Here is a 14,707-nt window from a genome sequence, read left to right as displayed (position 1 = left end):
ATCTGGACACCTACAAACTTGAAGCTTTTAACCCTTTCTACTTCGTCCCCATTGATGTAGACAGGGGTATGTTCTCCTTTACACTTCCCTATCTCTCCTTGTTCAGGTTGCCAACAGATATCCAATTGTCCTCCGACAGCTTTCCAGGCTAACACTGTTGACTGCTTTCTACCACAAGGCTCTGTGAGGACACTAGATTTTTTTCCACTAGCTGCACCACCCACATTCCATATGGTGAATGATCAAATAAACATTTTCTCTGCTTGAAATGCAGGCCTAACTGATTATCATCTCTTGTTGCCTTCCTTAATCTGGTGAGATGCAGTCTACACAAAGCAAAGCTACAACCTGAACTGTTCATTTTTGTCAGCAAACAAACAGATAATAAACAAAATAATCTTTTTTTCAAAGCTCCATCCTGAATCAATATCTCTATGGAAACAGCATGCTTTAGAATGGTTTGAACAGAAATGCAAACAAATTATTTTAATCTTCGATGCAATTGATTCTGCAACCCATATGAATAATTTCTATCTCTAATATAGTTTAATGACCTCCTTTCCCAGAACTGCTAGCTTTTAGCTTTTATGAAGATAATCATAATGGCTGTACCAAGACGTCCAGAAATGGGTATCCATTATTTAGGTTTTTTTCACAATTAACTATGACCTTGTAAGACAAGATGTGGAGATGCTGGCGTTGGCCTGGGGTAAGCACAGTAAGAAGTCTCACAACACCAGGTTAAAGTCCAACAGGTTTATTTGGTAGCGCAAGCTTTCGGAGCGTTGCTGCTTCTTCAGGTGAGTGAAGAGTTGTGTTCGCAAAAAGGGCATACATAGACACAGACTCAATTTACAAGATAATGGTTGGAATGCGAGTCTTTACAGGTACAGACAATGCGAATGGAGAGAGGGTTAAGCACAAGTTAAAGAGGTGTGAATTGTCTGAAGCCAGGACAGTTAGTAAGATTTTGCAAGCCCAGGCAAGTCATGGGGGTTACAGGTAGTGTGACATGAACCCAACATCCCAGTTGAGGCCGTCCTCATGTGTGCGGAACTTGGTTATCAGTTTTTGCTCAGCAATTCTGCATTGTCGTGTGTCGTGAAGGCTGCCTTGGAGAACGCTTACCCAAAGATCAGAGGCTGAATGTCCTTGACTGCTGAAGTGTTCCCCAACAGGAAGAGAACACTCCTGCCTGGTGATTGTCGAGTGGTGTTCATTCATCCGTTATCGTAACGTCTGCATGGTCTCGCCAATGTATCATGCCTCGGGACATCCTTTCCTGCAGTGTATCAGGTAGACAACGTTGGCCAAGTCGCAAGAATATATACAGTGTACCTGGTGGATGGTGTTCTCATGTGAGATGATGGCATCTGTGTCGATGATCCGGCACATCTTGCAGAGGTTGCTGTGGCAGAGTTGTTGTGGCGTTGTGGTCACTGTTCTCCTGAAGGCTGGGTAGTTTGCTGCGGACAATGGTCTGTTTGAAGTTGTGCTGTTGTTTGAAGGCAAGAAGTGGGGGTGTGGGGATGGCCTAGGCGAGATGTTCGTCTTCATCGATGACATTTTGAAGACTCCGGAGAAGATGCCGTAGTTTCTCCACTCCGGGGAACTACTGGACGACGAAGGGTACTCTGTCCGCCGTGTCCCGTGTTTGTCTTCTGAGGAGGTCAGTGTGGTTTTTCGCTGTGGCTCAATTTCTGCCCACCATCATTTTGATGGTGGGGCAGAAATTGAGCCCCTGGCTATGAACTTCGATTTCGACTGGTTGAAGTGTGTAGTCCGACAAGTTGAAAATGGGCTTCCCTGCAGTGGTACTGTTTTCTACTGTGGTACCAGGGAAGGCTTGGTTGCTGCTGGTGGTGATGCCGAGTTTCTCAAGTTTCCTGTTCTTGATGTGCATGTAGATGGCTCATTTCCGTTGTCTTGTTTGTTTGACAGTGTTTCATAGCTGGTCTGCATCCTGAACGCAAGTTGAGAATATGGACTCTATCTTGGTTTCCAGGTTGCGGTGTCTGCTGTAGAGCTGGTGTATGAGGTGGTTGAGGAGTGTGAGACAGGTGCGATGGCAAAGTCTCTCAGCGTAGTCTGTGTTACAGGTTAACCTGAGTGGGTTTGTGATCTATACTCCTTTCGGTATCTTGTCTGCTTTCTTGCACCTTTGTAGAAACTTGATGTCTGTGTCGATATGCGTGATCTTCTTGGAGATCCTCTCCACCTGGAGCCAGCAGTTTGTGGTGTCGATGGTAGCCATGATGTTGAGATGCCGGCGTTGGACTTGGGTAAGCACAGTACGAAGTCTCACAACAGATTAAAGTCCAAAGCTTTATTTGGTAGCACAAGCTTTCGGAGTGTTGCTCCTTCTTCAGAAGACCACATGTCAGACCATTGTCCACAGCAAACCATCCAGCCTTCAGGAGAACAGTGACCATGATGCCAGACAACCCTGCCACAGCAACCTCTGCAAGATGTGCCGGATCATCGACACGGATGCCATCATCTCACGTGAGAACACCATCTACCAGGTACACGATACATACTCTTGTGATTTGGCCAACGTTGTCTACCTGATACGCTGCAGGAAAGGATGTCCCAAGGCATGGTACATTGGCGAGACCATGCAGACGCTACGACAACAGATGAATGAACACCGCTCAACAATCACCAGGCAGGAGTGTTCTCTTCCTGTCGGGGAACACTTCAGCAGTCAAGGACATTCAGCCTCTGATCTTCGGGTTAGCATTCTCCAAGGCAGCCTTCACGACACATGACAAGCAGAATCGCTGAGCCAAAACTGATAGCCAAGTTCCGCACACATGAGGACGGCCTCAACCGGGATGTTGGGTTCATGTCACACTACCTGTAACCCCCATGACTTGCCTGAGCTTGCAAAATCTTACTAACTGTCCTGGCTTCAGACAATTCACCTCTTTAACCTGTGCTTAACACTCTCTCCACTCGCATTGTCTGTACCTGCAAAGACTTGATTACCTGTAAAGACTCGCATTCCAACTGTTATCTTGTAAATTGAGTCTGTGTATGCCCTGTTTGCGAACACAACTCTTCACTCACCTGAAGAAGCAGCAATGCTCCGAAAGCTTGTGTTACCAAATATACCTGTTGGACTTCAACCTGGTGTTCTGAGACTTGTAAGACAAGCATAGGGTACCTTTTAAGAGTAATTAACTCCAAGCTTCTTTGAATTGTATCTACTTCAGAGTTGTCTATTAGTTTCTCAATCACATGCCCCCATTTATCTACAGTTAAAACTTTAATCCCTAAAACTAAAAGTTGTATTCTAATATATAAATCATGAATCAGATTTTTGCAACAGATGGGATCGATGAGGCAATTTCAGGTTGGCAGGCTCAGTGAATGCCACAAGGATCAGTATAAGAGGCTCAGTTATTTGCAACCTATATTAATGACTTAGACAAAGAGACAGAGAGTAATGTCTCTAGGTTTGCTGGTGATACAAAGCTGGGTGGGTTATGGGAGAAAGACGATGAGAAAAATATCAGCCATGATTGAATGGCAGAGCAGCCTCGATGGGCCGAGTGGCCTAATTCTGCACCTATGTCTTATGGTCTAGGTGGGAATGCAAGCTGTCAGATGAACACTGGCTGCAAAGAAATACAAACAGGTTGAATGAGGTGGGCAATAATGTAGAGGTGGAGGATAATCAGGGAAGTGTTATTCATTTTGGTTGTAAGAAGAAAAAGCAGAATATTTTTTAAATGGTGTGAAACTTGTAAATGTTAATGTTCAGAGACACTTGGGTGTACTCTTACAAGGAACACAAGTTAGCATGCAGGAATGGCAAGCAAATACGAAAGCAAATGGCATATTGGCCTTTATTGCCAGAAGATTTGAGTAGAAGAATAAAGAAGTCTTGCTACAATTTAATTCCACACCTGGAATAGTGTGTGCAATTTTGGTTTCCTTATTTAAGAAAGGATGTTCTTATATTGGAGGCTGTACAGCAAAGGTTCATTAGATTGATCCCTGGGCTGAGGGTGTTGTACTTTTTAAAGTTTATTTATTAGTGTCACAAGTAGGCTTACATTAACACTGCAATGAAGTTTATTGTGAAAATCCTCTCGTTGCCACATTCCGGCGGCACCTGTTCGGGCCCACTGAGGGAGAATTTAGCATAGCCAATACACCTAACCAGCACATCTTTCGGACTGTGGGAGAACATGCAGACATGGGGAGAACATGCAGACTTCGCACAAACAGTGACCCAAGCCGGGAATTGAACCCAGGTCCCTGGTGCTGTGAGGCAGCAGTGCTAACCACTAGTTCTATGGAATTCTTATTGAAACTTTCTAGATTATGAAGGCTCTTGTCAGGATAGGTACTCTGATGTTGATTTCCCGAGAATAAGTGGGAACAGCTTTGGGATAAAGGGCTGATTGTTTAGGACTGAGTTGAGAAAATTCCTTATTCTGAAGGTTGTGAATCTTTGGATTTTCTACCTCAAAGGGTTGTGGATGCACTGCCATCTTTGAATATTTTTAAGGCTGAAGTAGAGAGATCTTTGGGAATCGAGGGATATGTTGGGGGCAGACAAGGAAAGTGGATTTGAAGTCTAAATTCAGCCATGATCATATTGAATAGTGGAGCAGGTGTGATGGGCCGTATGGCCTTCTCCCATTCTTATTTCTTATGTTCTGTGCAAAGAATTCAAAAACAATACATTTCTTAACAGTTGGTCAGATTTCACTGAGATACTGGTGTACGAAGAAGGATGGAAGGTTTTGAGAAGTTTATTTATTCAGTGACTATCAGTTCTATAGTAAATACTATGTATAGTGTTCTTGTTGGGTTACTCTAGTAACATCAATTAGGTGGAATTTCCATGTTGGTCCTAGAATGTGAAATGGTGTCCATGACCTTGAAATGTTTTGGGAATCATTTCAAAAGCATCTGCCACTGGGAAATCCCATTATAGGCCAATAATGGAAATTTGCTTTATTGCTTCTGAGCGAGCTTGTTAAATTATTGGTAATTTTATGGTGGTATTGCTGAAATTTACTTCATCTTGGTCTGGACATAAGTGGAAGGGCAGTTTTCCAAGTCACCACAACAACGAATATTCCACTGACATTTTTTTTTTCTACCAGAGTAAGTTCACACTCTGCCACATTTTTTTTCAATCTGAACAAGTTCACAATCTAGTCACCTTTTTGAGCTGAATGACCCTCAATTCTGCAGTCTTTATTCTGACACACACGAGATTCTTGGTTCCTTTGCAAAGATGTATTTACATCCATTTGCTGTAATGAGGGATGCCAACTTTGGTTGTATATATATATATTTATGTATCAATCCACAACAATAGAGGTTTCATTAGGTTGTGCAACAGTGCCCAGGACATACTGGAGGGAGGCATAATAGTAAAATAAAACATTTAAACACAACAGCGTAGAACCTTACAGCACAGAAAGAAGTCATCTGGCCCATCATGGTTCTGCCAGCTCTGAAAGAATGATCCAATTCTTCCCTCATTGTAGTCCTGCAAAATTTCTCCTTACAATCACACATCCAAATTCCTTTTGGAAGTTACCATTGAATCCTCTTTAATCCTTTTTAATGCCATATATTTAGATAGTCTGTGTTTGCCACTATTTATTAAATGCTTGGAAACTCAGCTAATTTTCTGGGAACTTGGGTTCGAATCCCACCACGGCAGTTGGTGGAATTTGAATTCAATAAAAATTATCTGGAATTAAGAACCTACTGATGACCATGAAACCATTGTTGATTGTTGGAAAACCCTATATGGATCTCTAATGTCCTTTAGGGAAGGAAATCTGCTGTCCTTACCCGGTCTGGCCTACATGTGACTCCAGAGCCACAGCAATGTGGTTGAGTCTCAACTGCCCTCCAAGGGCAACTAGGGATGGGCAATAAATGCTGTAAGAGTTTTAACAACACTAGGTTAAAGTCCAACAGGTTTATTTGGTAGCAAATGCCATTAGCTTTCGGAGCGCTGCTCCTTTGTCAGATGGACGACCATATGTCAGATGGACGACCATCTGACGAAGGAGCAGCGCTCCGAAAGCTAATGGCATTTGCTACCAAATAAACCTGTTGGACTTTAACCTGGTGTTGTTAAAACTCTTACTGTGTTTACCCCAGTCCAACGCTGGCATCTCCACATCAATAAATGCTGGCCAGCCAAGGATGCCCACGTACCCTGAATGAATAAAGGTACTTTTAGAAGTAGCCTCCCTCTGTTTCATTATCCCCCCATTGCAGTAGGGGGAGAACTGTTGTTTCCTGTGAGACACTGCATCCCGCTTCTGATTGGTTGAGACGCATGTCAATCAGACCGGGGGCGGAGGCCGGTTGTGCGCAGCCGCAGCAGCGCCAGATGCCCGTTGGCCGGACGGTGCGCTCGAGCCGCCTCAGCCTGTGGCGCCGGGAAGTGGAGCTTCGGGACGCGGGGACGGAGCGACTTGTCATGAAGGTGCTGCTCTCTTCGGTATTTTCAGAGCTGTCGTGTTGCCGCGGTGGCCGCCCGTTCCTGTAACGGTGTAGCTGTCACCCTCGATCGGGGCAACGAATGATTGTCGCCGGCAACTGTGCGCAGATATTATTTATTTGGCACGAAGAAGGGAGTTGATGCCGATTTTCCTCGGTTTTGGGGGAAACCCAGCAGCATCCTCAAGCATCCTTTTTATCGCTGGAGGAGGAAATGTAGAGGTAGAAAATGCGAATGGGCGTTTACTGATGGCGGTGGTTCTACTTCAATTTTGAATTTTATATCACAGCATGAGTGTGGAAGTGAGGCGTGTTATTTATTGTTATTTACCGGGGACAGCAGGGAGGGAGGGCTGTCTTCACTGTCTGTGGCAGGCCTGGGGCTCCCTCCCACACTCCCCCTTTTCTGTTCCTTACAGAGGGCTGTGTGTGTGGCGCAGGGAATTGTACACATGCAAAAGCTTTCCAGCCGCAATCCCTGGGGATTTTGCTGGATCCTCCCTGCCTCGCCGTTCATTCTTCTTGTCAAGTCCCAGTTATTGCAGTGTTCCATGTCAGCATATGGATTGGGCGGGGAGATGAAAGAGAATATTTGATTTTGGAATTGTGTGGGCGTCCAGTGTTTTTTTTAGAAATCATGTTTTGGCGAAAATGCCTGAAAATCTTAACTGTTTAATCGTTAATGATGTCAGGGTGAAGGGAAAAGTATGAATTGCAAAATTTTGGAAAAGATTTTCATCGCTCCTTTGACATTTTGCTTTTCTACGTTTAATTTGATTTGTTGACTTCCACGTTATACACAAACAGATTGTACTGTACCTGTTTCTATTTAAATGCTAGAAAAAAGTGTTTATTAGTTACAAGCAGTATCACAATGATTTCATTGAAAAATAAGTCGGGCAACATTTTAGTGCCGCTGCCTTACCGGTGTGCTTCACTAAGATTTCAGTTGCAGTGGGCTTGAATTTATTTGTACATTTTATCTAGTTGAGTTATGCAACACACTAACATTAACCTCGTCCTCAATTTGGCAAGCATTTTTTGAGTTAAAATAGTATCAGGATGAAGTAATGTTGGGAGCAATTTGAGATTGAGTTGAGAGTGACGGACAAGGAACACAATACAATATTGTAGCAACAAGAACAAAGGTTGTTGGAAAAACTCAGCAAGTCTGGTAGCCTCTAAGGAGAGAAAGCAGTTAATGTTTTGAGTCCTTTTGGCTCTGTTAGAACAAAAGAAATGGAGAATGTGTTAAATATTGAAGTGTGAGAGATTGCAACAGAATGCAGCAATTTTAAAAACAAAAGGCCTGGTCCGGGGGGAGGGGGGATGTCAAGAGTTCCTTAGTCAAAAAACTTATCATAGAATTCCTGCAGTGCAGAAGGAGGCCATGTAACCCATCGAGTCTGCACTGACAACAAGCCCACCCAGGCCCTATCACCGTAACCCCACATATTTACCCTGCTAGTCCCCTTGACACTTAATAGGCAATTTAGTATGGCCAATCCACCTAACCAGCACATCTTTGGACTGTGGGAGGAAACCTGAGCACCCGAAGGAAACCCACACAGACACAGGGAAAACGTACAAACTCCACACAAGCAGTGACCCAAGGCTGGAATTGAACCCAGTTTGGGAGGCCCTGTCCTAATGTGTTTATACTAGTTAAACTGCATGTCTGGGGATGCTTCAATTTGATTGCCTGTAGAGACGCACTGTTGCTTACCTTGCTCTCACACCATAGATCCTGTGGAGAGAGATATTCTGAAAAGGAACTCGAAATTCTGTAAGTGGTTGTTCAAAACTCCTGATATGTCTCGGGGGCAACTAAATGTAATGAGCAGCAAGTGCTGATCCTTTGCCACTGATTGCAAAATCTGTTAATTAATGAGCACTGCTATAGAATGGCTTTCAGCTCATTTTCCAGCATAACAATCACTGACTGGACTTCAGAGTAATTCTTTGTATCTGAAGTGCTATCATCTTTCCTTTTATTATTTTCTTGAGATTTGACTTGCTTGTGGTCAGTCCATACGCATGGCTTTCAACTGTTCTTTGTAAACAATGGGAATTTATTTTCTGGGGCTACTTCCGTTTATGAAGATGCATGTAGCTTTTCCATCAAACCATTCCAGCAAACCTTAACAAAAATCTCAGTTACATTTATAACACAGCTGCTGTAGCATGTTTTAGTGCTACAGGAATGATATAAGAGAACAATGCACAGTGGTTAGCACTGCTACCTCATAGCACCAGGGACCCTGGTGTGGTTTGTGGAGTTTGCGCATTCACCCCGTGTTTGTGTGGGTTTCTCCCGGCTGCTCCAGTTTCCTTCCTCAATCCAGAGATATGTGGGTTAGGTTGATTGACCATGCTAAATTGTTCTTTGGTATCGGGGGGGCTAGCAGGGGAAATATGTGATGTTAAGGGGATAGGGCCTGGATGGGATTGTTGTCACTGGGCCAAATGGCCTCCTGCACTGCAGGGATTCTATATCATCATCAAATAATTTCCCATGATTGTTACTCTGTTTTGACCTACTTGTTTAAAATTCCTTGCCATCATTAGAATGTATTGTTCTTAGGTACTCTGAGTCTCCTTTTTAATGCCTTGTTTTCTTTGTAAACAAATGTTCCTGCTTCCCATGAATATCTGACTTTTTCTACCTTTCCACTATAAAACTCTGCTTTTATTAACAAAATAAAATTGAGTTTATTTGAGTTTTCGTCAGAGAAAATGTTGTTTCATCAGTGTGCATTAGTTGATCTGTACAAAAGATCTGCTTAATTCATTCTCACATACTCCAGTTTGACTTTTGGTTAGTTGACTGAAGAATAGAAAGATTATTGCTGAAAAAATACATTTTGTTGAAGCTTTTCATCTTGCATTCATCAGCACAATTGCAAGAACACTAATGTTGGGAAAACAACTTTATACTGTATGAGAAAAGAGAGTGCTGATTGGTTCGCAAGTGGACTCTGATAGAGGCGTTGCCATGAAGAATGCATCAGTTAATGGTGACTGACAGAATATGTACACACATTACATCTGTTTCAGCTAAACAAAATAAGTACTAGCCATTCGTTCATCCATTTCTTGGGGCAATGCCTTGATCAATTTGAGTCAAGCTGCCTGGTTTAAGAGTTAACTGCCATGCATTGTTTGAAAAGTCAGTCACCATTAACTGGTGCATTTTCATAGTAAGAACAAAGAAAATTACAACACAGGAACAGGCCCTTCGGCCCTCCAAGCCTGCACTGACTATGCTACTTGACTTAACTAAAATCCCCTACCCTTCTGGGGACATATCCCTCTATTCCCATCCTCTTCATGTATTTGTCAAGAAATAGTGCCGCTACCAATCAGTCCACTTGCCAACCAGTCAGTACATTCTTCTCATGCAGTATAAAGTTGTTTCAGCTGACATTGGTATTATTGTGATTGTCAAGGTGAATGCCAGATGAAAAGCTTTGACAAAAATGTTTTTTTTTCAACAATACCCGAGTTCTGTACTGATTGTTAATGGAAAGATTGCATGCATATAGCTATCTAAGGTGGGCTTCGCACAGTATAAAGTACATTACAAAATACAAGGAATAAAATGAGGGTATTGTTAAACAAGAGTTTATTTTTCATTCCTCTAGATGGCTTTTTGATCCAAATGTATTTATTTCTAATTATGGAGCCAATCAAACCAAGTTCTCTTGAGTCTAAAGAAAGTTTATTCGTTATTAAAGCTGGAGAAAAATAAAAGATGCAATGGTACGAACATATCAGCAGTGAGAAAGTTAGTTAAAATTTTAAAAATATACAATTAAGTCCTTTGCTTATTCGTGAGGTGTAGGTTGTGGAATGTTGCAGTTGGATGGTTTCTGTAGGAGATTGGAGTTGATTTTATTCGGGTCTGCAATCAGTTGAAGATACTCTGGCTTCAGAGAGAGAGAGAGAGATCTTGTTCTTTTACAGCAGGGTGTCAGATGATTGTTGTTGTTTATTTCCTCTCTGCTTGGCAATGCCAGTTTTAAACTAATTTCTGTATATTCCCGGAAGGGAATTCAATTTGGCATGTCTTGCTACTGTTGTAGCAATCCCAGTTTTTTAACCTTTCATCTCAGAAATTTTTTGATACATTTTTGAGATATAAATCAACAGGCGAAGGGGTTATTTTGTCCTCCACAGGGGAACTTGAGTCTCTGGTGTAGTGTAACTGGCTAGGGAGCAGCTCCCATATCCTTCATAAAATTACAGTGGATTAAAAGTCCAGCACTTTGCATTTTTAATGTATTCTTTTCATGAATCTGTTTGAAGTGACTCTTGAAACTGACCTCCCACTCAAGGTGTGAAATTCTGTGTAACAGATCTGTAGCTCAATTTTTATCGATTTTCCAGAGAAGTAGTTGGTTTTACAGTATCAACCATCAGGTGACTTGTGGCAGCCATGTTTTAGTCAGTGTCGTCTATTATTTTTTTAAAAGACAGGTCTTTAAACAGTTCAATATGCCTGGTTCACTAGTGAAGCTGCAAGTAACTCACTCTTATCACAATTTTCTATCATTGTGCCAAATGTTCATATTAATAAATTGTTCATTTAGTTATTAATCTTTGCACAGGAGGAGAGTCACAACATTGAACCAGAGGGTGATAATTGTAAACACTGCATAGATTATATGTGGTTATGGGGATAGGGTCTGGATAGGATTGTGGTTGGTGTAGATTCGGGCCAAATGGCCTCCTTCTGCACTGTAGGATTCTATGGTAGTATTCTGCCTCATTAATATGAAATGGGTTAAATCAAGATCTTTTTTGGATATCTCCACAGCATAAATAATAGAATGCTAGTTTATGGGCTTGTAATTTTGTTAAATGGGTGGAGACGACTGATTATTGTTTGTCTGAAAACTTCAGCAGGGCTCTTATTTGTACCTGCCATCTGCTTCAGTGAACGATAAGGGGAAGACTTTTCAGAAGAACATTGGAAGAGTGATTGTCATTTCTGTTGCCCAACTTAGAAGCTGGCCCCTCAGAAGACTCCACTTCTTTTTCAATCCAATTTCAAAGTTGTCTGGGATAATGTGAGCAGATGAACAACAAACATGTCTTCCCTACAGTACAGAAAGAGGCCATTCGGCCCATCGAGTCTGCACCGACCACAATCCCACCCAGGCCCTACCCCCATATCCCTCCATATTTTACCCACTAATCCCTCTAATCTACGCATCCCAGGACAGTAAGGGGCAACTTTAGCATGGCTAATCAACCTAACCCGCATATCTTTGGACTGTGGGAGGAAACCGGAGCACCCGGAGGAAACCCACGCAGACACGAGGAGAATGTGCAAACTCCACACAGACAGTGACCCAAGCCGGGAATCGAACCCAGGTCCCTGGAGCTGTGAAGCAGCAGTGCTAACCACTGTGCTACTGTGCCGCCCACCGTGTCTTCTGTAATATACTAGCTCCTGTTGCTTTAGAAGGATATTAACTCAGTGATGCCAGATAATCCTGCAGCGCACTAAGGTTTTTGCACAGATGGTCATTCGCAAGCAATAAAAGCCAGTTGTTGACACCAGTTCAAATGACACCAGCTCTGAACTAGTTCAGGCATTAAACAGACAAGCCATTTAGTTGAGTTCCTTTTAAATGGCTTTATTTGCATAATAAATAAATAATAGACACTTTTGAGAAGGGATTCCTCCCTACAAGTTTTGTTGGGTTTAAAAGAGGTAACTACAGAGATTGGATGCTTTGGTTTTGATCATAAAGATTTCCCTTTATCAATGTTGCTTGTTACATCCTCAAAGATCTCTTAATAAATTAGTCAAATACGATTTCCTTTTCACAAAACCAGCATTTTCCCTATGGCAGATGTTAAGTTAACTGGCCTGTAGGTTTCTGCTTTCTGTCTCCTATCTATTTTTCAATCTGATCAGACCTTTCCAGAACCTGAGGAATTTTGGAAAATTAAATCCAGTCGATCTACTAATTCAGCATCCAATTTAAAATGCTAGGATGAAGTCTATCAGGACCTGGGGACTTATCAGTTTTTAGTTCTAATAATTTTCTCCGTACTCTTTCCCTGGTGATTTCAGTCATTTTAAGTTCCTCCCTTATTTTTACCTCTTGACGCACACTTATTTGTGGGATGTTATTTTTATCCTCTACAAAAGACAGATGCAAAATATCTGTCCAATCTACCTGCCATTTCCTTATTTTCCATTATTACCTCCAGACTTGACTATTCCAATGCACTTCTCACCAGCATCTCCTCTTCCACAAGCTACAAGTTTTGAGCTTCACAAAACTTAGCTATCTGTTGCAGCTTTTTCAGATGCCATGTATTATGCTGGCTTTCTCAGCTAACACAAAGACTTGCGGAGGCAGTATTCTGGTTAAAGATGTTTCTTTATTTCCCAAGCTTGGTTCAACGCAGCGAGGGAGGGTGATTTTGGTGGCAATCCAAAATCACTCTAAAAGTACATCGCTCTCAGTATTATAATTATACAATTTTTAAAAGTCATTTGCCCGCCTCTCTGCCCATCCCAGCCGGGTGTGAGCCAATTATTATTAGTATGGATTATTTACCTTGGCCCTTAACATTTACTCCAAATCAACATGGGACTGCATGATTAGTTCATGAACTTTAAGAGTTTCTCACAAAGAACAAAGAACAGTACAGCACAGGAAACAGGCCCTTCGGCCCTCCAAGCCTGTGCCGCTCCTTGGTCCAACTAGACCAATCGTTTGTATCCCTCCATTCCCAGGCTGCTCATGTGACTATCCAGGTAAGTCTTAAACGATGTCAGCGTGCCTGCCTCCACCACCCTACTTGGCAGCGCATTCCAGGCCCCCACCACCCTCTGTGTAAAAAACGTCCCTCTGATATCTGAGTTATACTTCACCCCTCTCACCTTGAGCCCGTGACCTCTCGTGATCACAGTCTCTTGATACTCTAGACTTTCCCTTATCTTGTATAATGTATAGTCTGTTCATTTGGCCTGTCTGAGAACTCCAGCAGTCCTTGGAAGACAGCCTGGAGACGCTGATAAGAATTGTTTTTCCCCCTGCACTCAGTAGCTGTATTGTTCCAAAGACTGTATTTCTTTTTACTTGGCTAAGCCCATCATGCCTTAGTGCGTTGTGCTATTGACCAAGGTATATATGCTTTTAATACAGAATATTTAGAAATGCATATCTAAATTCTCTAACAGTGGTTATATATATCTATGCAAACAGTACCTTCGTAATATATGTAACAGTACCTTTGTGACTTCACTCTAAATTCATCTACTCTGATTTGTTAGTCTTCTAGTCCCAAGTCATTCTAAACCCCCTCTTACACTATCCATATCATAACTTGCACCAAGTCTCATCAATCCTCCTCATCTCCATGCTCGCTAACCTACGTTTGTTCATGGTTTAGTACTGCCTGAATTTTAAAATTCTCATCCTTGTCTTCAAATTGCTATATGACCTTGTATTTGCATATCTCTGTAACCTCCTACAGCATCGGAGATATCTGTACTCCTCCAGTTCCAGTCTTCTGTGCAACCCAATTTTAATCCCTCCATTATTAGCCTTAAATGCTGAGGCCTTGAGCTTTGGAATTCCTTTCCTAAATCTTTCTGCCTCTCTTTCTTTGTGATCCTTTGTCAGTATAGTAAAATTCATTGTGAAAATGATATCAACTCTAAACTCAGCAAGTACCAGCACTTGTGTTTGTCTGAGGATTCAAGATTTCGGACAAGCCCCCAATTTATGTTAGGATCCTTGACCGGGCCCCAGTGTTTATGGTAAGAACCAGTTGAGGATTAATAACGTTTGTATAAAGTAGACAAAGTTTGCGATTCTAGATGCTTGCTAAGAGAATATAGCCATGCAATTCCATGGGTTTTGAACAAACAAAAATAAAGTTTACTATACAAGATCAGAAAGTTAAAGCAATTTACAACATCTATCTTATACTCTGGGATAATATGTGGTGGGTAATATGAAATAATATTAAAACCCTTCTGGTTCACAAATGTCCTTTAGGGAAGGAAATCTGCCATCCTTATTTGGTCTGGCCTACATATGACTCCAGATCCACAGCAATGGTTGACTCAATTGCCCTCGGGCAACTAGGGATGGGCAATAAATGCTGGCCAGCCAGCGATGCCCGTGACCTACGAATGAATTTTTAAAAAGATATGTGCAAATTAACAAGCAGACTCTGATCAAAC

The 14,707-nt window shown here is 42.1% G+C and overlaps 1 protein-coding gene across 7 annotated transcripts in view; it reads left to right on the top strand.

Moving 5' to 3' along the window:
* The first annotated feature begins 6,356 nt into the window (after nucleotides 1–6,356).
* LOC144502998 (calcium/calmodulin-dependent protein kinase kinase 2-like) overlaps nucleotides 6,357–14,707 on the top strand; it is a 100,723-nt gene continuing 92,372 nt past the window's right edge. For 2 of the 7 annotated variants that reach the window (XM_078227472.1, XM_078227469.1), the window contains exon 1: nucleotides 6,359–6,475. Coding sequence is in view for 1 of the 7 variants with exons in the window: in XM_078227475.1 (XP_078083601.1) it covers nucleotides 6,470–6,475 (6 nt within the window). In the remaining 6 variants the exon portion in view is untranslated. Of the gene's footprint in view, nucleotides 6,712–8,233; nucleotides 8,276–14,707 lie in introns of those variants that run through there. The other 5 variants (XM_078227473.1, XM_078227470.1, XM_078227474.1 and 2 more) reach the window with 4 other exon arrangements.

The sequence above is a fragment of the Mustelus asterias genome, chromosome 13 (assembly GCF_964213995.1).
Source record: "Mustelus asterias chromosome 13, sMusAst1.hap1.1, whole genome shotgun sequence".
In the NCBI taxonomy this organism is placed as follows: domain Eukaryota; kingdom Metazoa; phylum Chordata; class Chondrichthyes; order Carcharhiniformes; family Triakidae; genus Mustelus; species Mustelus asterias.
The sequence above is the reverse complement of the archived record's forward strand: the minus strand, read 5'-3'. Positions and strand labels throughout refer to the sequence as shown.